We start from the raw sequence: 25883 nt of genomic DNA, 5'->3' as shown, positions 1-25883 counted from the left end.
GTTACACATGACTTTCACATTGTGACGTGTTTTAAACTCTGGTTTTAAAGCATTTAATTATTGACCGTGTGTCAATAACACATGATGATATGAGGTTCCCTCTCTTGTGCAGTTTCAAAGGTCTTGACCAGCAGAAGAGACCATCATGAGCGACTGGACTAAAATGAACACAGATGTAAGTGGTTTTTGTGTGTGTTTTGTGTCAAAGAAAAGAAGCAGTGATGGTTGATTGTGAAATGAGTCCATAAACTACTGAAAATTAATTCTGGCATTTATAAGAGAAATATTTCAAGTGCCAATTTAAATGTTTTATTTATTAATAGCTATTTATGTTGTCAAATCAATTAATCGCTATTAATCGCATTTAATATACATGTTTGTAAATGTGTGTATGTATGTATATATATATATATTTACAGACATATGCAAGTATATACAAACTTGGATGAAATGTTAGATTATAAATAGATTATAATAGATTAATTTATAGATTATAAATTATAAAGAATTACTTTTGATCACAAGCACTTGTCAAACTTTCTATCTGTGATATAAAAACTGCTTATTTACATAATTATTAAAATAAAAAAATCTAAATTATGACACTAAAAAGTTATAATTTTGACATTAAAAAATCATGTGATAGAATTATAATTTCGACATAATTTTGACTTTGTCATTTCAACTTTTGTCACAATTTTGAAATTTTATGTCATATTTATAACTTAGTCATGCGGTAAGCCTATAGGGTAACCCGAGGTTTACCGCAGTCCGCCGGATCCAGGCCGTATCCGGATCTGATGAAGGACCTGCGCCTGAACACGGCAACAACGCATCCCTGAAGTGTCACTAGTCTCCCCTGTGAACGCCTCCTTCCCTTCACTGCAGAGATTAATATAAATATTTATATATTTTTCTTCAAGACCCGCACCTTGGAACTTATTTGAAGGTTTGCGTTCTCGAGACGCCAGGCACTGTTGTTGTGTGAATGAGCGGCCGGATCGCATTAAGGGTTTTCTGTTAGAACGGTGTGTGTTAGCGGCCACTAAGTTAATAACTAATGGTCTTTGCAACAGAAGTGAATTAATCAAAACTAACTTCAGCTGGACTATAACTTTATTCTGGAGCTGCTGTAAAGCCAAAACAATCTCTATTAATTTAATCTCGCTTTGATAGGGTATTATGTGCAATTTATACTTTTTTTTATTAGTATATGAAACTGTATGCAACAGTAAACGTTTCAAACATTACCTCACTACACTGTTATAATAAATATGACTATTAATTTTATAAAAATCCTAACTTTTAGTAGCCCAATAAAAAATAGTCAAGAGAGATGTGAAAAAATCGCATCCAAGTACTCAAGGTTAATTTATTACACTGGAAATGGTGCATTGCATTATGTGTTAAATATAAAATAGATCATCCTGGTATTCCATACATACAGAAATTCACATATTGTGCACTGTATACTTGATTTTTAGTTTTTTGGGGATCACAGGATATACAAGTATCACACACACAAAACATAGGATAAGAAACTTGAGGTAGAGCAAGGCAATAAAGTACATTTTCAAACAAGATACAGTAAGATATAGTCTACTAAAAGAGTTGAAATTAAACATACAGTACATGTATAAAAATAAATAGAAATAACATGAAAAAAATAACCTTCAGGAAATCAGTAGGTCTGTATGATTGTTCCATGTTGCAGTATTTACGAGAGCAATGTTATTGCTAGGATGTGTTGTAATGACAGTGTCCTGCCAGCAGGGGTCGCTGCGCGCGCATGAGTCTATTTATCTGTGAGCTCGAGCTTCAGTACCTTATGTTCAGTACTCACTCCGCCACGTGTGTTCGACAGGAGCTCGCGCTTCTGTACTCACTCAGTCACGTGTGTTCGACAGGAGCTCGCGCTTCTGTACTCACTCAGTCACGTGTTTTCCTCAGGAGCTCGAGCTTCAGTACACGCCGAGTCGCTGGTCCCTCAGGATGTCCGCGGATGACGTCATCAGAGCCCACGTGGCCGCTTTAAAATCAGGTGAGCCGCGTTTGTGGGGAAGCTGTGTGTGTGTGGGGGGAAGGAGGACGATTGTACTTCATTTTATTCATGAAGCACAGGGAAATGCCTCATCTTCATCTAAATACACGTCACAGATGCTCCTCAGGAGGGTAGCAGCGTGTAAAACAGCTGTGAGCACGTGACCTACATCTGTGACTGTTTACATGCGTTTTGGTCCAATAATACTGAATTTAGAGGTGTGTGTGTGTGTGTGTGTGTGTGTGTGTGTGTGTGTGTGTGTGTGTGTGTGCTGCAGGCACAGAGAAAGCTCGAGCTGTCACTCAGGCTTTGATTGACGTGCCATATGGTGAAGGTGACAGAGAGAAACTGGATGTTTACCTTCCCAGCAGCCCCAGTCCAGGTGTGTTACAGTTATTGTAATCCGTCTAGAAGAATTACATAACAAACGTTATTTTTGTTTTATTAATATTTTAAATGAGCTTTTAGTTTTATTTTGTCATGTTTATTTTAGTTTAAAGTCCCCCTGTAGTCATTTTATCCCTTTAAACTCATCTTTGATCACTAAAATTACATATTTAAGCATTTTTTCCTGAAGCAAATGTCTTCATGCCTTTAAATATCCTGAATGTAACTCGACACACGCTTGCCTCATTTAGTTTTCTCGGTTCTATGAATATGCAAATGAGCCCCGCCTCCACTCACTCACTCACTCACTCAGCTCAGAGAACCACTCGTTGACGATCACACGTTGATCTGATTGGTTACAAGGTAGTTTGTGACGTCAGAAACACCAGCGATTTCAAACCGTGTTTTTGAGACTGTCTTTGGTTCACTGCAGTTTTAAGGAGAAGACTTGATTTTCAACACAGGGAGACTTTAATTTTTAGTCATTTCGTTATGTGCTTTTATTATAATAATTTTTTTAAATATTACTATTTAGGTTAAGTTTTTATTTATTTCCAGTTAATAATTTGAGTGCTTCAGCATAAACCTTTTTTTTCAGTTTGGCCATGGCAACATTTCTTATTATCTTTTGATTTCTTTTTTTAAATAATATACATTTTATTTCAGCTATAAAAGTTTTTAATAGTTTTAGTTAACGATAATAACCCTAATAATAATAATCACAAATTTAACTGTCTTTAGGTAGTTTGGTTTGTTTATAGAAAATGGTATTTGCATTTTCGGGTTGTTATTCTAACCTGTTATTAAAAAGAACTGTATTATATGTTAGATTCAGATGTGTTAATAAATCATACTCTACGTCAAAGAGTGAATTACATGTACTTTCAGAAACATGTTACTGTATATAATGCAAATTAGCATATTAAAAAGCTAATCCAGTTATTTTTAGTAGCATAATTTGAATGGCTATTAATGGCATTTAAATTTTAAATACTGTTACGGTAAAATATGTACTAAAATAATATTTTTTATATATATATATCAGGACGTTTCTAGATGTTTTTGTTGTGAGATTGACTCATTGAGGCCTGTAATGTCTGTCTGCTGCTGAATGTGTGTTTTTCTCTCATTATCAGGTTATTATTACTGATTCTCCGTCGAATGTGTTTCAGATCTGCCGCTGGTGATTTACTTTCACGGAGGTTACTGGCAGTTTCTCAGGTCTCATCCCTCGCTTTCTTTGCTTATTTCCGTGACCAGGGACATTGTCATGTGATTTCCGTGTCAGAGCCTTACGTTTGTATCGTGAGCATGTGACTCTGAACTGATGATTGTTGTGTAATAAAATAATCAGCATGAATTTGTGCTATCGTTAACTAGTGAAAACCCATTGTTAAATCATAATAGTTTTTAAATATGCAACAAATGTCAAGTTCACATTACGTCAACACTTTCTGTAAGAATAGTCATCCTGTCCTGTTATGATGAAACAACCATACATGCATTAAAACTTAATCAGGCCAATAAGAGACTACTAACTTACATTTGGAATTTAAATGCACTCAAGTTGTCATTTTAATTTAAATTCCAAAAAAGCCATAATTTTTTTTTTGTTACTTAAAAATAAACGATGATTGAAATACAACATGTAACTTGAAGTACTAAAATAACGAAAGCATATATACATATATAAATTAAAAGATAAAATAAAATTGTAAAACTTTTTTTAAAATTACTAAAACTTAAAGCTTTAAATAAATTTAAAAAAAAAATTTTTAATTACTAAAACTTAAAGCTTTAAATAAATTATAAATAAATGTAAAAAATAAACTGTAAAAGCATTTTTTATATTACTAAAACTTAAAGCTTTAAATGAATTAAAAATTAAAAACTTTTTTTAAATTACTAAAACTTAAAGCTTTAAATAAATCATAAATAAATGTAAAAATAAAATTTAAAAACTTTTTTTTTAAATTACTAAAACTTAAGCTTAAATTTAAATGAAAAATAAAAATATATATGTGTCAATAATTCTAAATATGAATAAGCCCCATACAGTATGTCAGTGTTATGAACTGTGTGTTTCCCGGGTCCCAGTAAGGACGAGTCCGGGTTCCTGGCCCCCCCGCTGGTCCAGAAGGGTGCCGTCGTGGTCGCCGTGGGTTACAGCACCGCTCCTACAGGTACGACTGCAGAGGATCATGGGAAACGGATGCGTTTTGTTTCTGTGCGTCCCAATTCGCATACTATCCGTATTCGAAAATAGAATCAGTATGTCCCAAATCGTAGTATGTTGAAATGTTTTTTCGGTCAGAATCCGACGTGCAGATCCGTGAACACGCTAACGGCTAATATTGCCCACAACCCACCGCGAGTTGGACGAGGATTCGGTTAGAACTACAAACACGAATAAAAAGTGTTAAAAAAACTACAGACATGGAGGACGTGCGAGTCCGGCGGTTATGTAGAGAGGATTAGATAAAGGGGTTTGAGTGATTCATTATCAGTATCTAAAATGACGAAAAATGTATTTATTCAACGTTGTCTACATTATATTGCATCTGCAGCAGCATTGTGAACTTTTGTAAAGATACGTTTAGCCATTACCTTTTAAATGCATCATTATATTCAAATTGCGTCTCCGCATGAAATAGGAAATTAAATTAGATTGAATGGAGGGTTGTAACTGTGAAAGATGATTGACAGGTCAGTTTAAGCAGTAACTAAGCAACAGAGCTGTCCGTTAAAGATGACGAAGTAGTTTGTCCCAAAAGCTTTTGCTTTTGTACATACTTTTAGGTCGTAGTATAAGTAGGCGAATTGGGTCGCAGCGTGTGTGTGTGTGTGTGTGTGTGTGTGTGTGTTTTTAAAAAATTGCGTCATCGTCCACCTTTAAGTGGGCCCATAGCCCTCACATATTTAAAACAGTAATATCCTATACTAAACCTAAACTAATCTTGACACAATATATATCATTTGAAAGCTTACAATCTGATTTTCAAAGTAAATTATAGAGGAGACATAATTTATCAATTTGCAACAAGAATATTTTTATACTCCTAAGGCGTGTTCAGACAATGGTAGACTCATGCCAAGAGTTCAAAACAAAACATCAATTAATTTTTTTTTAGAAAAAAAGGTCTGAAACTTTTAAATATAAAGAAAAAATGTAATAGATTCACCATTTGTGATGTGGCTGCAAGCTATAACGCTCATATGTGGTCTTTTTATGTGTTTATTAGAGGTTGAATTCATATCAAAATCTGCCAGACTTCCCATACTACTTGTAAATAGGATGTCTACTTCATAAATTGTTTGAAAATTGTTGAAATAATGGTTCAGATCACTCAAAACACATGGAAATGGATGCGCCCTTATATGTGCAGTAATGGAGTCTGGTGTTCTAGTGGAAGAGTGTGTTACTGCGCCCACACACACTCTCACTGAAAGCTCAGTTTTTGGGATATCAACCTAAAATTTGAAACACAACTTGTTCAGAATTTTGATTTTGATTTTCTAGCAGTTTTAGAGTCCACCAGTTTTAAAAAATATATATATTTTATATAAAATATGAATAATTAAATGTTTACATTGTACATTTTCATAAACTCAAACTTCTATAATTTTTTTCTTTTTCACTTTCTTAATTTATTTCACTTCTAAAAAAATGTGCCAAATGTCTTCTTTAAAACAAGACCAATCTTACATTTATATTCCAATGCATTCTTGAATTATAACCATTTAAGTTCAGAATGTGCATTATCATGACTAAGGGATCAATAATACTGTTGAACATTAAATGTACCCAACTAAGCAATGTGTGTGTGTGTGTGTGTGTGTGTATGTGTGTGTGTATGTGTGTGTGTGTGTGTGTGTGTGTGTGTATGTGTGTGTGTATGTGTGTGTGTGTGTGTGTGTGTGTGTGTGTGTGTGTGTGTGTGTGTGCAGGGAACATGGACCTGATGGTGTCTCAGGTGCGCAGGAGCGTGGCGTCTGTGATCCAGCAGTATTCGCACATCAGGTGTGTGTTCATGCGTCAGGTAGAGAGGTGGCTGATGGGAAGCCTGTGCTCATGCTGTTCTCTGTGCTTCTCAGCGGGCTTTACCTGTGTGGGCATTCTGCGGGAGCACACCTGGCCGCCATGGTTCTGTCCACCGATTGGTCCGAATACGACATTTCCCCGCAAATCAAAGGTGTGGATATTAAATATTAAACACCCTCTCAGTTTTACTGTAGCCCTTATTCACACACTTATTATCCCGGTGAAGCCTGACTTATTTGTTAAATGAAATTGGTTTATTTATCCTTTAGACAAAATATATATAAATAAAAATAAGTTTGCATTTGGATTTTTTTTTATCCATCAGAATTGTATGGCTCATATAGTCGGATATAGTGAGAATATGGAGGAAAAAACAGCTTAATTTTATTTAGAGACTTATTATCCCTGTACAGCCTGACATATGGAATATATATCTTTTTTTGCTAAATGGAACAGTTTATTTACCCTTCAGACAAAATAAATATATATATATATATATATATATATATATATATATATATATATATACAAGAAGTTTAAAAAATGTATTTTGTGGTTTCATATTTGATCCATCAGGGTTTTATGGCTCATATAGTTTGATATAGTGAGAAAAAACAGCTGTATTTTATTTAGAGACTCAAACTGAGCAAAAATATGATATTTGCTGCAGATGCTGATATTTATATGCACTGAAAGTGCTGAAATTCTGATGCTTGTAATGTAAATCAGTGAGATCTTTATAGCAGATATTTACATAAAATGCATATAAATATCAATATCTGACAATAATATGTCTTAGTAAAATGATATTTAAATGCGTCGATTTATGATCAAAGCTCTGTGGTTTTTAAACACAATGCAACACAACGATGATTGAGAGATGAACAAATAATCCTTCCTCAAAAGCCCGATGATCATATTTGATACTCATGATTTTTCTAATAAATGATGATTATAATCAATAAACCTGCTTCAGTCCAGCTGAAATATTACTAACAATATCAAAGTTATTCTTGCGTTTACTTGATAAAATCAGTGTAGATTGACAGCAGAAAGACTCGTGAAGCTCGAGCTGAAGGAGGACGTTTGTACAATTATACTAAAAGACTTTTACTTGATAAAAGAGTCTAAACTCTCAGTCAGACACAGAAGGACTGGAGGAGATTGTGTGAAAATATCATGTTGATTATTTAGGGGTGTGTATCAAATATAATACAGTAGTTTTAAAGAGTTGTAAAGTTTGTTTGTGCATCTTTTTTTCACTCTTGGTTTGATATTTACTCATCAAATGCAATCATATTCAGACATTAAGTGTGATTTCAGTGACTCTGGAGGCTTTTCTGCTCTTGTTTGTGCTGTCAGGTGCTGTTCTGGTCAGTGGCGTTTATGACCTGCAGCCGATCCTGTCCACATACGTGAACGAGCCGCTGAAGATGAACGAGTGAGTGTCTTCCATGCAAGGCCTTTGAACACACAACTATAAGATGCTGGTGTTTAGGGCTGTCACAACGCCTGAAAAGCTAAAATCGAATTTCTTTCTTAAATCTTAGCAAAATTCGAATTATATTCGAATTTTAAAGGCAATACTTGATAATGTTAGAGAAAAAAAGTTCTGTATTGTCTCATGTGTCCACAAGAGGGCGCAATAAGCAAATATAAACCAAATCAAGCTTCGCATCTTTTATTGAAATTAAATGACATTCACTTTTTAAAGTGCATTAACTTTTTAGTCAATTGTTCTTAAATAAAATATAATTTCCTTAATGTGCATGCAAGGAAAATTAGGTTCCAATAGTGGATAAAACGTCTCTGGTTACTTATGTAACCTCGGTTCCCTGAAAGGCAAGGAACGAGACATTACGAATGTCGTATATGGGAACTCCTCTCATCCTTCACTTCCGCTGAAATCTTATAGGCTAACGCCAGCGGAGCTGGCAAATTCACGCGAATATGCAAATACTGACACCTCGTAGCAGTATAAAGCAAGTGTAGCATCAATTCCCTTCAGAATCGAATGAAACGCTAAAACAATAGCGAACACGGCGGCGAGCGTAATGTCTCGTTCCTTGCCTTTCAGGGAACCGAGGTTACATAAGTAACCGGAGACGTTCCCTATCAAGGCTACGGAACTTCGACATTACGAATGTCGTATATGGGAACAGTATAGAATTCCGCCGTGGCAGCCAAAACAAACCACTGACACAGATCCAAAAACCCAAGACCGCCCTCCCAGTTTGCAAGCCTCCGATAGGCTGAGATTGGCCAATAGCGAACCTCTAACCTCTGATAGGCCCAAAGGGACCAATCACAAGCTTACAAAACACTGCCAGAATTTGCATATCCCGAGCAGTATAACCGGGGAAAGTTTGCACTGACGATCAACAGGGCAACAACAACAGTAAGAGAAGGCCAACGCATAGCGTTGGCAACAGTAAAAACACACAAAAGCACAGAACAACTCATGAGCAAAGCGCGGAGCAGCTCTAAATGATGTGTACACAATCAACTCACCGAAAGCAATTGAGACGCTACAGAGGGCAAATCCAACTTATAAAACCTGGCAAACGTGTTCTGAGAAGATCAGCCAGCCGCAAGACATAAATCCTGAATAGACATCCCTTTAGTCCAGGCCCACGAGGAGGCCACCGCCCTAGTCGTATGAGCCTTGACGTTAAGGGGGCATTCCTGCCCCAGGCAATCATAAGCCAAAACAATAGCGTCCACAATCCAGTGAGCAAGCCTCTGTTTAGAGACTCCCCGTCCCTTGTTGCACCCGCCAAAGCACACAAACAGCTGGTCCGAATCCCGAAAAGCAGCCGAGCGAGAAATGTATTCCCGAAGTGCTCTGACTGGGCAAATAGCACTCTGAGCATCCGAACCCTGAGAGGTTGATGGCTCAGCAGACAGTGCCGGCAGAGAAACTATCTGCACTCTGAACGGGGTATTGAGCGACTTAGGGACATAGCCCGGCCTCGGTCTGAGAGTTACATTACAGTTTCCCGGCCCAAAGCGAATACAATCTTCACTTACAGAGAAAGCCTGTAAATCCCCAACCCGCTTCGCCGAAGCGAGAGCGAGAAGCAGCGCCGTTTAAACCGAAAGCTCCTTAATGGCAATAGAAGCTAAGGGCTCAAAAGGCGGTCGTGACAATGCCTCCAAGACCAAAGCTAAATCCCACGGCGGCACCGAAGGTGGCTGTGCAGGGCGTAATCTCCTAGCTCCCTTGAGGAACCGGGTCACCGACGCATGTCTGCCGATAGACTGTCCGTCAACATGGGGGTGAAATGCTGCAATAGCGGCCACATATACCTTCAGAGTGGATGGAAGATTCCCTTCATCCATCCTGTGCTGAAGAAAGCGCAGAATAACCGACACAGAGCAGTTCGTTGGGTCTATACCGTCATCCTGACACCATTTTGAGAAAACACCCCACTTAAGAGCGTACAGGCGCCTGGTGGACGGGGCTCTTGCTTCCGCGATGGTTTTCAAAACTCGCGAGTGTACCGCATCCCGCCCGCTCAGCGACCCTGCAGCGGCCACACATGAAGGCTCCACAGTCCGGGGCTGTGATGCCAGATCGTTCCGTTCGCCTGAGACAGCAGGTCCTTCCTGAGCGGAATCTCCCATGGCTGCCCTGCCAGTAACTCCACCAAATCCGCGAACCAAGGCTGATTCGACCAGTTCGGGGCTACCAGAGTCACCAAAGCCTTCTCCTCCCTGATTTTGCACAACACCATGGGCAAGATTTTCACCGGAGGAAAAGCATAGAGACATCCTTTCGGCCACCGCGCAGTTAGCGCGTCCATCTCCCGAGGGGAACGGGACAGCAAAAAGAACATCTGACAATGCGTGTTCTCGCTCGTCGCAAAGAGGTCGACCTCTGCCCTGCCGAAACGATTCCATCTCAGCTGAACCGTCCCGGGGTGAAGCCTCCATTCCCCTTGAGGAATCCCGCTCCTCGAGAGCATATCCGCTCCCCATCCGGTGGACGAAGCGTCCGTCAGGATCTCCACGCGCCGCGTCACTAAACCCATAGGGACGCCGGAACTGAAGAGATCTGGGTTCTTCCACCGGGCCAGGGCGCGGGCGCATCCGCGGGTGACCATAATGCGCTTGTGGCCGGAATACCACGCACTCGGGGGAACGCGCGTTTTCAGCCAGTGTTGAAGCGGTCTCATATGCAGCAGCCCCAGATGACACACTGAAGAAGCCGCTGCCATCCATCCCAATAGCCTCTGAAATTCCTTCAGTGGGACGAGCTTGCCAGGTCTGAAGAGACCGAGAGAAGAGCTCAGAGCCTCCACTCGCTCGGGGGAGAGGCGCGCTCTCATTCTCACCGAATCCAAGCATACTCCCAGGAAAGTGGAAGTCTGCCTCGGTGTGAGCACACTTTTCTGGAAGTTCACCCTCAAACCGAGCGTCTCCAAGTGACGAAGGAGGACTTCCACATGGCTGACCAGCGTTTCTATCGACTGCGCGAGAACCAGCCAGTCGTCCAGATAATTCAAAACGATCTGAGGGGTGAAAGTGCCGCGTCTATGCATTTTGAAAATGTTCGAGGAGCGAGGGCTAGCCCAAACAGAAGCACCGTGTATTGGTACACCGAATTCTCGAACGCAAACCTCAGGAATCGCCTGTGACACTTTACTATCTGGATATGAAAGTAAGCGTCCTTTAAATCCACAGAAGCGAACCAATCCCTGGGGCGAATTTGCGCTAGGATTTGCTTCAGAGTAGTCATCCTGAAGGCGCGCTTGTGAAGCGCTCTGTTGACAGGTCTCAGATCCAGTATAGGGCGGAGACCCCCTCCTTTCTTCGGCACTACGAAGTAGCGGCTGTAGAACCCGCTCTCCCGCTCGCTCGGGGGAACCGGTTCTATCGCTTCTTTCTCGAGCAGGCTGCACACTTCCTGCCTCAGTACGTGAGCGCTTTGGGGCAAAGTTAATGACTGAATTACGCCGCGAAAGCGGGGTGGCCTGCGTTTGAACTGAAGTGTGTACCCGTGCCGAATTACATTCAACACCCACGGCGAAATGCCCGGAATAGCTTCCCACGCTGTCAGGGAATGACTGAGTGTGGGCCGAACTAAACCTGCGGTCATCGCCGCTATGTGAGGGGTGGGAATGGACTCCTTGCGCTTCCCGCGAGGTGCCTTTATAGTTAATGACCGTGACTCTGCGCTGCTCGAAGGCAGGGTGGGTAACACAGTGTGTGGTGCAAGAGGGGAAAAAAGCTCTGTTTGAGAAGAAGTAATTTTCTTTATTTTTGAACAACATACAACATTCACAACATGACTGCACGTGTCGCTCGCAGAACGCTGAGGGACCACGTGCTCTCGAGCGCCTTCGCTTGGACGCGGGGCCATCCTGGCGCTCTCCTCTCCTCTTGCCCGAGCCGTCAGGACGACTGCTTGGGTCTCGCCGAGGACGAGGTGGGCTTCCTGCGCGGGCTCCTCTGAGCCGGCCTCTTGTTTCCGGCTCCATGCCACTGTCCGCTTCGGCCCTTACGGGCACCCGGTCCCGGGCGGGGCGCTGACTGACGCCTGGCATCGGCGCCCTCCGAGGAATCATGTGGCTCATCGCCTTCGCCTTCTTCTGTGTCTCGGAGTACCGCTCGGTTACCTTCTCCACGGCGTCTCCGAACAGGCCTGCAGGGGAGATCGGTGCATTTACCAGTTTCTTCCTGTCCGCCTCCTGCAAGTCAGACAGGGTGAGCCACAGGTGTCTGTGGAGGACCACCAGATACCCGATCGAACGGCCAATTGCCTGGGCCGAGCGCTTTGTGGCCAGGAGCGCGAGGTCCGTGGCCGAACGGAGATCCCGGATGGCGTCAGCGTCGACAGAGGCGGCACCATCCAGAGACTTCAACTGCTTGGCCTGTGGCACCTGAAGAACAGCCATGGCGTGTAGTGCAGAAACCGCCTCCCCCGCGGCGCCGTAGGCCTTGTTAGCCTGGTGAGCCGTAAACTGCAAGCTCGGGACGGCAGGCTGCGGTCCGAGCCCAGGGCGGGAGCCGACGAGCAGAGATGTGCGGCGACGGTCTCCTCGACAGGGGGGATGCGTAGGTAGCCATGGTCCCCCGCCTCGTCCACCGGTGCAAACATGGCCTGGGTTGAAGTGAGGGTGCGCGCTGATTGCGGGGCCGCCCACGACTTCACCACGTGCTCATGCACGTCAGGAAAGAACGGTGTTCCCCTTTTCGAAGCGGCCTGACGGCGGCTCGATTGGAGGAACCACGTATCCAGTTTGCTCTGAGGTGGTTCATCGGGAGCTTTCCACGATAAATCCAGTTCCTCGACGGCCTTCGAGAGGATACGGAAGAGCTCTTCCTGGAGGTCTGCCGGGGTCTCTTGCTCCGTGGTTGCCAGTGGAGCGGCCTGCTCCGCACCCCAGTCGTTCTCGGAGGCCGACAGGGACATAGAGTCTTCCTCCACACTCGCCCCGAAGGAAACGAAGTCAGCGACCTCGCGAGGGGGTTGAAAGGAGGGGTCGGGGAAACTCACCGGGGGTCGAACCTCGACTCCGCGGTTGGGGGGGCCTGCCAGCGGCTCGGTGGCGGCAGCAGGCCCAATCCCCGCAGCAGCACGAGCTTCGTCCCGCCTGGCCTTGAGGGCTCTGAGGGATATGTCCGCACAGAAGTCGCAGGACCCTCCATCCCTGAGGGCTGACTTTGCATATTCGCGTCAATTTGCCAGCTCTGCTGGCGTTAGCCTATAAGATTTCAGCGGAAGCGAAGGATGAGAGGAGTTCCCATATACGACATTCGTAATGTCGAAGTTCCGTAGCCTTCATAGGGAACTGTGTTTGTGCATCAAAAACCTGAGAAAACATTTCAACACACAGCGTAATGCACTACATGAACACACAACACACAGCGTAATGCACTACATGAACACAGTGTAATGCACTACATGAACACACAACACTACATGAACACACAACACTACATGGACATACAGTGTAATGCACTACATGAACACACAACACTACATGAACACACAGTGTAATGCACTACATGAACACACAACACTACATGAACACACAACACTACATGAACACACAGTGTAATGCACTACATGAACACACAACACTACATGAACACACAGCGTAATGCACTACATCAACACACAACACACAGCGTAATGCACTACATGAACACAGCGTAATGCACTACATCAACACACAACACACAGCGTAATGCACTACATGAACACACAACACACAGCGTAATGCACTACATGAACACACAACACACAGCGTAATGCACTACATGAACACACAACACTACATGAACACACAGTGTAATGCACTACATGAACACACAGCGTAATGCACTACATCAACACACAACACACAGCGTAATGCACTACATGAACACACAACACACAGCGTAATGCACTACATGAACACAGTGTAATGCACTACATGAACACACAACACTACATGAACACACAACACTACATGAACATACAGTGTAATGCACTACATGAACACACAACACTACATGAACACACAGTGTAATGCACTACATGAACACACAACACTACATGAACACACAACACTACATGAACACACAGTGTAATGCACTACATGAACACACAACACTACATGAACACACAGCGTAATGCACTACATCAACACACAACACACAGCGTAATGCACTACATGAACACAGCGTAATGCACTACATGAACACACAACACACAGCGTAATGCACTACATGAACACACAACACACAGCGTAATGCACTACATGAACACACAACACACAGCGTAATGCACTACATGAACACACAACACTACATGAACACACAGTGTAATGCACTACATGAACACACAGCGTAATGCACTACATCAACACACAACACACAGCGTAATGCACTACATGAACACACAACACACAGCGTAATGCACTACATCAACACACAACACACAGCGTAATGCACTACATCAACACACAACACACAGCGTAATGCACTACATGAACACACAACACACAGTGTAATGCACTACATGAACACACAACACACAGTGTAATGCACTACATGAACACACAGTGTAATGCACTACATAAACACACAACACACAGCGTAATGCACTACATGAACACACAGCGTAATGCACTACATCAACACACAACACACAGCGTAATGCACTACATGAACACACAACACACAGCGTAATGCACTACATGAACACACAACACACAGCGTAATGCACTACATGAACACACAACACTACATGAACACACAGTGTAATGCACTACATCAACACACAACACACAGCGTAATGCACTACATGAACACACAACACACAGCGTAATGCACTACAACAACACACAACACACAGCGTAATGCACTACATCAACACACAACACACAGCGTAATGCACTACATGAACACACAACACACAGTGTAATGCACTACATGAACACACAGCGTAATGCACTACATCAACACACAACACACAGTGTAATGCACTACATGAACACACAACACTACATGAACACACAACACTACATGAACACACAACACTACATGAACACAGTGTAATGCACTACATGAACACACAACACTACATGAACACACAACACACAGTGTAATGCACTACATGAACACACAACACTACATGAACACACAACACACAGTGTAATGCACTACATGAACACAGTGTAATGCACTACATGAATACACAACACTACATGAACACACAACACACAGTGTAATGCACTGTATGAACACACAACACTACATGAACACACAACACACAGTGTAATGCACTGTATGAACACACAACAGCAAACTGCCATTCAGAAACACACACTTCTACTCACTACATCTACATATTGATCATCACAAACACCAGACGCTCTTGATCTGAGCGAATGCTGAGCGCTTTCACACACACACACACACAAACACACACACACACACACACACTCACACACACTCACACACTTACTACTCACACACAATCACACACTCACTCTCACACATGTGCAGGTTTGGTCAAGTGTGTCGTTGCACGATTTTTGCCTACAAAGAGTGTTTTCATCAGGAGGAAGAGCCTTTTCCCGCCATTTTTCAGATGAACAATGCAGCCGTATACACTGTACACCGGATAAGCTAACAAACACACACCGCGTCTGTTACGTCATCACCATGTCTCGAGCGCATCTCAACACACTAAAAATTCGAATGCACGTTTTTTGCATTCGATTGTGCCGTTTCTTTAAAGAAAAATTTATTCGACGAATATTCGAAATTCTAATTTGTGCTGCTGTTGTCAGAAACGTTTCCATAAACCCCAGTGATTTTTTTTCAGGGAAGTGGCGTTAAGGAACAGCCCGAGCCACTTCCTGTCGCAGCTCAAAGTCTCGTCTACTTCCTGTGACATCATCGTTGCTGTGGCGCAGAACGACTCGCCCGAGTTTCGGAGGCAGTCGGAGGAATATTTCAAAGTAACGACATTTACTTCCCCACATTATTATTCATGCACAGTATTCATTACTTCAATGAGCTCATTGTTTTGGCCTTAAATTAATACATTGTTTAAATTAATACATTTTTATCTAACTGTGATTTTGTATATGTGCATTCCTGAAATGCATAACTTAGACAGTTTCCTCTGATAACAATCACTGTAAATTATAATGTAGACTCGTGCATTTTCTGGAAATGATGTGTATTGTGAAAAGCGCTGTACAAATAAATGTGAAATGTGTTTTAAAGTTTGTGTTTTTGATCTTCTAGGCTCTGGAATCTGCCGGTCTTACGGTCTCTTTTGTAGACGTTCCCAACACTGATCATTTCAGCATCATAGAGCAGCTCGTAGATGAGGATTACCTCCTCACACAGGTTTAATCATCATTTATTTTTATTTTTAGCCTGATAAAAGTGTAAAATGCTATTTTTATACTTAATATTTACTTCTGATCGGCATTTCTTCTTATCTCCTGAAGCTCCTGCTAAAGATGATGGGGAAAAGTTGACGATCGTCCAATTACCCAGAATGCATTGCATTGCTGTGAGTTGACCTCAACACGACCTCACTCTTTGTCCAATCAGACACTAATATTAACCGTTTTTATCATTATCTGTGTGTGTGTGTCGGTACATTCAGAGCTGTGTAACATTTTCTGCTGCGGTCACATGACTGAACGTCTTTAATATGGTTGTTTTTAAATGTATTTTTAACCATTCATTTGACATGCAAATGTTATTAGTTGTTGATCATATAAAGTCACAAATGAATATAGCAGTTATTTGGCATTTAGTGATTGCACTGGAAATGGTCACTGTTTATTTGGTATTACAAGTACTAAAGTATTCTGTTTGAAGTTTTAATTTAATTAGCGCTAGAAAAACAGGTTTAAACCAGCCTTGCACTAGCCTTAACTAGTCTGGTTTAAACATGTTTTATCAGTGTAACTGTGTGTGAATATGTTGTTAGTGTGTGTGATTTGAGGCATTTCAGTTCAATAAAAGGCTGATATGAACACGTTCTGGTGTTGTTGTAGTTGTTTGTTCATGTCACAGGCCGGTCCAGCGGATAATGGAGATATTGTCCATTAAAACAACACAGTCTCTGTATTAGAGGAGCGTGTCAAGAGGAATTCATAGACAAGGGCAAACTCATTGTACACTTCTAATATTCGTAGCATAATTTAAGGTCAGTTTTATTACATTAGTTAAAATAAATTAGCTCGTAAAACAAATAAAATTAGTAAAACAAAACTCGTGATTTTAGATGAAGGCTTTTCTCGTGAATATTAATCAGAATTCGATGATGTTGGTTGCCAATCTTCAGGACTTTCAGGTATAAATAAATAATAAAGTAAAAGAGGTTACATTTAAAATTGTACATGGTATATATCCAGCTAAAAGTGTGTTAGAGAGGTTTAATTTAGATTTTTAATTATTCATGTGATTTTTGTTCAATAGAAAAATAATCTATTATCCATCAGTTTTGTAATTGTTCATACACAGTTTTTTTGGGTGGATGTGGAAAATTTCATTAGAAGGAAAACAAATGTTATAATTAAATTAAATGATTTTGATATGTATGTATTATTCCAATGAAAGTAATAATAATAATTTAACTTTTATTGTACAGCTTTTTATTATTTTGGGAAAAATGCATCTACACAAAAAGAAATGGTCAAGATCCAAGACAAATTTCATTCATTTTCTTCAGGAGATTAAGGATTATTGCACCAGTCTGGAGAACATTGTCAATAAGAAAGCAAGAAATATTTTTTGTTTGTTTTTTTGGGATGTATAAATATGTAAGTTCTGTATACTATACAAAAGGTCGTTGGATAATTTTTTTTTTAAAAAGAGGAAAAAAAGATTGCGTAACCTAATTAATATGTAAGTCCGTGATTCTTTCATTGGCCAGCAGACGTTGCACTAATTTGCCGACGTCTGCTTTAAACCAATCAGCTAAGCGTACTGGGCGAGCGTGGCGTTACGTAATTAATATTCAAGAGTGGGCGGGGCTTCGCAGTACCGGTGTGTTGGCAACCGGCGGTTCGTTTCGGTCTGAACGGCCGAGAAAACGGTGTCGGAAACACAAGATGGAGCGGGGATGAAATAACTCGTTATCACACAAGACCAAACTGAGGAAAAACATCAGAGGAATACAGTAAGTAAATGATTTAATCGGAAATAAATATTCAGGAAATGCAGAGCGTCTTGTCTTTAGGCTTTTAAAGGGTTAAATTCAGTTACTCAGCAAAAATAAAAACTGCCTAGAGTTTCTTCAGTCTATTAAGTTATGCTTGTAGTTAAAATCACATTTTCTAAGAAAAGTAATTGTATCATCGCTAGAGTCACTATAGAAAAAAAGAGAAAACATTTAAACGTTCGAAGTTTCGTTTAACAGTGTAACGTTAAAAGTTATGTTGATGAGGTTTAAAAACAAAGGAAAACCGTGTTTAGTTAACAATTAGTACTTTTCCGCTCGGACAATCATTAAGAAAGCTCAAATCTTACAGAATTGATATCTGTGATGAGATTTAATGTACCGTGTGTTTCTGTTTATGTTTGTGATGGAATTATGTAAATAAAGCTGCAGGAGCTCCGCGCATGCGCAGACACTTCCGGGCTTTTAAAGTTTAACTCTTCCCTTCTGCAGGAGACAAAAATATGTTCTGAGTGATTAAGTACATGATCACGCCATCAAAGATAGGCAAACTATTCCAACTTTCATCTGTATTAACAAATATTGTAACATTACATCAGGAGTTTCAGACTTTACATACTTGGAGAACATATTAATAAAAGCTAAATTCTGTTGGTAACGCGTTATAATAACTTTCACTAAGAACATGATTTAACATTACTACAATATATAATGCTTAACAGTGAATTAGTAGGAAATATATAAAGTATTATTAACCCTTTCATGCATTAATTGACAATCTCAGGCAGGATTTTTTTGCTATTTTATTGAAAAACAATATTCAAACTTTTGTTGTTTTTTACACAGTTTTCAAATAGATTTTCAGATGTCAACTTCAGTGGTCGATATGCGTTTGAAGTGAAGAGATACTGTATTAAAAATAATATAGTAATAACACAGTAATACTGTGTGTACTTAACAAATAATAAATGAATAAAATTATATAAAATCATGTGAAAACTATCAAATATATACAAAAATATAATACAGCTTCAATTATTGCTAATGCAATTGAGTTTGTTCCCGTTTGACCAGCAGACAGAGAAGAACTTCATTCAAGTTGAACTTTGCATGTCTTTGATATCAGAAAATGAGGACATGATTCCATCAAAGATCTTTACAACCGGTGAAGGTACAACTCTGAGGAACATCAACTCAGACTATGTAGAAAACGCTCATGCTCCCTCCAGTCTACAAGAGTATGTCAATTTAACCATATTAGCTGATAATTCTGATTGTTCAAAAACGACACATTTCTACTGAAGCTCTCTGAGAAAACCTCAGACTGAAATCTGCATTGATCTATTGATGTTTTCAGACGGTGGAAAAAATAGAGATCAAGTGTTTTCAATCTCATCTGAAAAGAGCCGTGTTGTGGGTAACATGTAGGGATGGCCCGATACCGATACTGGCATCGGGGATCGGGTCGATACTGTCCTCATATACTCGTACTCGTACTCATAAAAATTCGCCGATACCACGCCCCGATACCACGTACATTTTGCGAAACGAAACTGGCCGCCGCGAGTGCTTTGTCAAGATGAACTGAGGCATAGGGACGTGCACTCCCAACGCAAAAGAGTGCGGCGCGGCACTAGATCTGATGGGCGAGTGCGAGCGCGGGCGCGGGCGGTAATGCACTCACTCTGTGTGTGCGGGTTCCGGGAGAATAAAACGATTCGCGGGACTCCCGCAAACTAGAAATATCTATGAATACAACATATTAAAACTAATAGATTTTCATTCATCTGTTGCAGAAAAGCAAGAAGAACAACTAAAACAAAATAGAAACGATTTACAGGCCAGAGTTTCTATTCATAACATGTTTGCAGCGTTGAGCGATGTAGCCAATCACAGACATGTGTGTTGATTTCTTGAACGCAATGGCTAATCAGAAGCATTTAAGATAGACTCCCCTCACTGCTCAAAACTTTTTTGTTCAGTGCTGAATTCTGTATGCTTGCAAATCCTCTAATTATAACAAACAAAGTGTGGATATTATGAAAGATTCATTGTGCAGTCAGCTTCATTGATAATAACAGATGTGTGAGATCGCGATGAACTGTCAGCTTTTTAGGAATTAGACTATTAAGGGAGCGCACTTTGGGCGCATTCAGTCATGTCAGACCATGCACACAGTAACTGCTTGCTTTTATGTTAAATGAACAATGGTTAGTGTGTTAATACATTTATTATTTTACTCATTATTATTTATTTTTAGACTTGTTAAAACAAGCAGAGAAGAAAATAAAAACAGTCTTCTAACCTGTGTTCTAAAATAGTCTTCTGTCTTCTTTTCTGGGAGCCTATAGTTACTTTTGCGGTAGAAATATCGGTAGCGGTACTCGATATCGGCAAGTACACAAATGTAAATACTCGTACTCGTATCGGTTTGAAAAAAAATGGTATCGGGCCATCCCTAGTAACATGCATAATGTAATCAGATTACTTTTGATGTGACGAGTAAAGTTACGCATCACAAGTAACGTGCATTACGTTATCAGATTACTTTTTTGATGTAACAGGTAAAGTAACGCATCACAAGTAACATGCATTACGTAATCTGATTAATTTTTTGATGTAACGAGTAAAGTAACGCATCACAAGTAACGTGCATTACGTAATCAGATTACTTTTTTTACGTAACGAGTAAAGTAACGCATCACAAGTAACGTGCATTACGTAATCTGATTACTTTTTTGATGTAACGAGTAAAGTAACGCATCACAAGTAACGTGCATTACGTAATCTGATTACTTCTTTGATGTAACGAGTAAAGTAACGCATCACAAGTAACGTGCATTACGTAATCAGATTACTTTTTTGATGTAACAGGTAAAGTAATGCATCACAAGTAACGTGCATTACGTAATCAGATTACTTTTTTGATGTAACGAGTAAAGTAACGCATCACAAGTAACGTGCATTACGTAATCTGATTACATTTTTGATGTGACGAGTAAAGTAACGCATCACAAGTAACGTGCATTACTTAATCAGATTACTTTTTTGATGTAACAGGTAAAGTAACGCATCACAAGTAACGTGCATTACGCAATCAGATTACTTTTTTGATGTAACGAGTAAAGTAACGCATCACAAGTAACGTGCATTACGTAATCAGATTACTTTTGATGTGACGAGTAAAGTAACGCATCACAAGTTACATGCATTACGTAATCTGAAGTTACGCATCACAAGTAACGTGCATTACGTTATCAGATTACTTTTTTGATGTAACAGGTAAAGTAACGCATCACAAGTAACGTGCATTACGTAATCAGATTACTTTTTTTACGTAACGAGTAAAGTAACGCATCACAAGTAACGTGCATTACGTAATCTGATTACTTTTTTGATGTAACGAGTAAAGTAACGCATCACAAGTAACGTGCATTACGTAATCTGATTACTTCTTTGATGTAACGAGTAAAGTAACGCATCACAAGTAACGTGCATTACGTAATCAGATTACTTTTTTGATGTAACAGGTAAAGTAATGCATCACAAGTAACGTGCATTACGTAATCAGATTACTTTTTTGATGTAACGAGTAAAGTAACGCATCACAAGTAACGTGCATTACGTAATCTGATTACATTTTTGATGTGACGAGTAAAGTAACGCATCACAAGTAACGTGCATTACGTAATCAGATTACTTTTTTGATGTAACAGGTAAAGTAACGCATCACAAGTAACGTGCATTACGCAATCAGATTACTTTTTTGATGTAACGAGTAAAGTAACGCATCACAAGTAACGTGCATTACGTAATCAGATTACTTTTGATGTGACGAGTAAAGTAACGCATCACAAGTTACATGCATTACGTAATCTGATTACTTTTTTGATGTAAAGAGTAAAGTAACGCATCACAAGTAACGTGCATTACGTAATCAGATTACTTTTTTGATGTGACGAGTAAAGTAACGCATCACAAGTAACGTGCATTACGCAATCTGATTACTTTTTTGATGTGACGAGTAAAGTAACGCATCACAAGTAACGTGCATTACGCAATCTGATTACTTTTTTGATGTGACGAGTAAAGTAACGCATCACAAGTAACGTGCATTACGCAATCTGATTACTTTTTTGATGTGACGAGTAAAGTAACGCATCACAAGTAACGTGCATTACGCAATCTGATTACTTTTTTGATGTGACGAGTAAAGTAACGCATCACAAGTAACGTGCATTACGCAATCTGATTACTTTTTTGATGTGACGAGTAAAGTAACGCATCACAAGTAACGTGCATTACGCAATCTGATTACTTTTTTGATGTGACGAGTAAAGTAACGCATCACAAGTAACATGCATTACGTAATCTGATTACTTTTTTGATGTGACGAGTAAAGTAACGCATCACAAGTAACGTGCATTACGTAATCTGATTACTTTTTTGATGTGACGAGTAAAGTAACGCATCACAAGTAACGTGCATTACGTAATCAGATTGCTTTTTTGATGTGACGAGTAAAGTAACGCATACAAAGTAACATGCATTACGCAATCTGATTACTTTTTTGATGTGACGTGTAAAGTAACGCATCACAAGTAACGTGCATTACGCAATCTGATTACTTTTTTGATGTGACGAGTAAAGTAACGCATCACAAGTTACATGCATTACGTAATCTGATTACTTTTTTGATGTAACAGGTAAAGTAACGCATCACAAGTAACGTGCATTACGTAATCAGATTACTTTTTTGATGTGACGAGTAAAGTAACGCATCACAAGTAACGTGCATTACGTAATCAGATTGCTTTTTTGATGTGACGAGTAAAGTAACGCATACAAAGTAACATGCATTACGCAATCTGATTACTTTTTTGATGTGACGTGTAAAGTAACGCATCACAAGTAACGTGCATTACGCAATCTGATTACTTTTTTGATGTGACGAGTAAAGTAACGCATCACAAGTAACGTGCATTACGCAATCTGATTACTTTTTTGATGTGACGAGTAAAGTAACGCATCACAAGTAACATGCATTACGTAATCTGATTACTTTTTTGATGTGACGAGTAAAGTAACGCATCACAAGTAACGTGCATTACGTAATCAGATTACTTTTTTGATGTGACGAGTAAAGTAACGCATCACAAGTAACGTGCATTACGCAATCTGATTACTTTTTTGATGTGACGAGTAAAGTAACGCATCACAAGTAACGTGCATTACGTAATCAGATTACTTTTTTGATGTAACAGGTAAAGTAACGCATCACAAGTAACGTGCATTACGTAATCAGATTACTTTTTTTAATGTAACGAGTAAAGTAACGCATCACAAGTAACGTGCATTACGTAATCAGATTACTTTTGATGTGACGAGTAAAGTAACGCATCACAAGTTACATGCATTACGTAATCTGATTACTTTTTTGATGTAACGAGTAAAGTAACGCATCACAAGTAACGTGCATTACGTAATCAGATTACTTTTTTGATGTAACGAGTAAAGTAACGCATCACAAGTAACGTGCATTACGCAATCTGATTACTTTTTTGATGTGACGAGTAAAGTAACGCATCACAAGTAACATGCATTACGTAATCTGATTACTTTTTTGATGTGACGAGTAAAGTACCGCATCACAAGTAACGTGCATTACGTAATCTGATTACTTTTTTGATGTGACGAGTAAAGTAACGCATCACAAGTAACGTGCATTACGTAATCAGATTACTTTTTTGATGTGACGAGTAAAGTAACGCATACAAAGTAACATGCATTACGCAATCTGATTACTTTTTTGATGTGACGAGTAAAGTAACGCATCACAAGTAACGTGCATTACGCAATCTGATTACTTTTTTGATGTGACGAGTAAAGTAACGCATCACAAGTAACGTGCATTACGCAATCTGATTACTTTTTTGATGTGACGAGTAAAGTAACGCATCACAAGTAACATGCATTACGTAATCTGATTACTTTTTTGATGTGACGAGTAAAGTAACGCATCACAAGTAACGTGCATTACGTAATCAGATTACTTTTTTGATGTGACGAGTAAAGTAACGCATCACAAGTAACATGCATTACGCAATCTGATTACTTTTTTGATGTGACGAGTAAAGTAACGCATCACAAGTAACGTGCATTACGCAATCTGATTACTTTTTTGATGTGACGAGTAAAGTAACGCATCACAAGTAACGTGCATTACGTAATCAGATTACTTTTTTGATGTAACGAGTAAAGTAACGCATCACAAGTAAAGTGCATTACGTAATCAGATTACTTTTTTGATGTGACGAGTAAAGTAACGCATCACAAGTTACATGCATTACGTAATCTGATTACTTTTTTGATGTAACAGGTAAAGTAACGCATCACAAGTAACGTGCATTACGTAATCAGATTACTTTTTTGATGTGACGAGTAAAGTAACGCATCACAAGTAACGTGCATTACGTAATCAGATTACTTTTTTGATGTAACGAGTAAAGTAACGCATCACAAGTAAAGTGCATTACGCAATCTGATTACTTTTTTGATGTGACGAGTAAAGTAACGCATCACAAGTTACATGCATTACGTAATCAGATTACTTTTTTGATGTAACAGGTAAAGTAACGCATCACAAGTAACATGCATTATGTAATCAGATTACTAACACACATTTCACACAAACATATATATGTATTATAGTATAGTTCAATTCAATTCAATTCAATTCAAATTTATTTGTATAGCGCTTTTCACAATACACATTGTCTCAAAGCAGCTTTACAGAAATTGCATTTCGGAAATGTACATAGAAAAATACAGTTAGTTAATCAAGTATTAATTTATGGCATAACATATCGCCGGCTTTGAGTCGTCTCTTCACAGGCGTCGAGTCGTCTCTTCACAGGCGTTGGGGCATCTGAAGTCTCCGTGAGAGGCTGGATACAAACTGGAGCTGACGAACGCTATTTACCTCGGGACTAGCGTCCCGAGATAACAGCAGAAAGGCAGATGGGAAATAATTAGCATAGCTGCTGTTCATAATGTTAATGCATTCGAACCGATTCAGCAGTATCAAAGGTTAAGCATTAAGTGAATGCTTGGTTAAAGAGATGCGTCTTTAATCTAGTTTTAAACTGGGACAGCGAGTCTGAGGCTCGTACAATATCAGGAAGGCTATTCCAGAGTTTAGGAGCTAAATGTGAGAACGCCCTCCCTCCTTTAGTGGACTTAGATATCCTAGGAATGACCAGAAGCCTCGAATTTAGTGATCTTAAAGAGCGCGATGGATTGTATGGCGATAGAAGGTCTGTTAAATACACAGGAGCTAAACCATTTAGGGCTTTATAGGTCAGTAGGAATACTTTGTAATTGATACGTAACTTAATAGGTAACCAGTGTAGAGATGATAAAATAGGTGTTATATGATCATATTTTCTTGATCTAGTATAGTGTATGTAATAAAATATAAAGTGTTACCTGAATTTTATAAACTAGAATCTTATTACTATAGTTTTATTGTTGAATTGATTTGATTGGTTCTGTGAGTGATCCGATACAGAGAGAACTTCGTTCAATCTGGTTTTCAATAATTTACTAAACAAATCAGGTTTTTTCATTTGACTTTTCATCTCACTTGACCTCAGATGATCTACACATCATTGGTGAGATCGCAAAAACAGTCTATACAAATCATTATTAGACTTTAATCTGCGGGGCGTTCCTGAGAACAAATTAATTCAGGTTTCACATTTCTGAAG

At 39.6% G+C, this 25883-nt stretch overlaps 2 protein-coding genes across 6 annotated transcripts in view; both read left to right on the top strand.

Annotated features, from left to right (window-relative positions):
• Nucleotides 1-23: 23 nt before the first annotated feature.
• LOC143747519 (kynurenine formamidase-like) lies at nucleotides 24-16966 on the top strand. The gene is made up of 11 exons (XM_077240312.1): nucleotides 24-175; nucleotides 1951-2041; nucleotides 2319-2423; nucleotides 3601-3649; nucleotides 4526-4611; nucleotides 6377-6449; nucleotides 6524-6621; nucleotides 7833-7911; nucleotides 15793-15928; nucleotides 16221-16325; nucleotides 16430-16966. The coding sequence occupies exons 1-11, from the start codon at nucleotides 146-148 to the stop codon at nucleotides 16457-16459; spliced, it is 882 nt and encodes a 293-aa protein (XP_077096427.1). The 5' UTR covers nucleotides 24-145; the 3' UTR covers nucleotides 16460-16966.
• Nucleotides 16967-17947: 981 nt separating this feature from the next.
• LOC143747508 (soluble calcium-activated nucleotidase 1-like) overlaps nucleotides 17948-25883 on the top strand; it is a 16135-nt gene continuing 8199 nt past the window's right edge. The window contains exons 1-2 of one of the 5 annotated variants that reach the window (XM_077240296.1): nucleotides 17951-18114; nucleotides 19192-19352. In XM_077240296.1, the coding sequence (XP_077096411.1) occupies nucleotides 19331-19352 (22 nt within the window). In that variant the 5' untranslated portion in view covers nucleotides 17951-18114; nucleotides 19192-19330. Of the gene's footprint in view, nucleotides 18115-19191; nucleotides 19353-25883 lie in introns of all 5 variants that reach the window. The other 4 variants (XM_077240297.1, XM_077240295.1, XM_077240299.1 and 1 more) reach the window with 4 other exon arrangements.

This window comes from Siphateles boraxobius, unplaced genomic scaffold (assembly GCF_051911475.1).
Source record: "Siphateles boraxobius isolate OS27281-9 unplaced genomic scaffold, OSU_SipBor_1 223, whole genome shotgun sequence".
In the NCBI taxonomy this organism is placed as follows: domain Eukaryota; kingdom Metazoa; phylum Chordata; class Actinopteri; order Cypriniformes; family Leuciscidae; genus Siphateles; species Siphateles boraxobius.
This window is presented reverse-complemented; position numbering and strand designations above follow the sequence as displayed.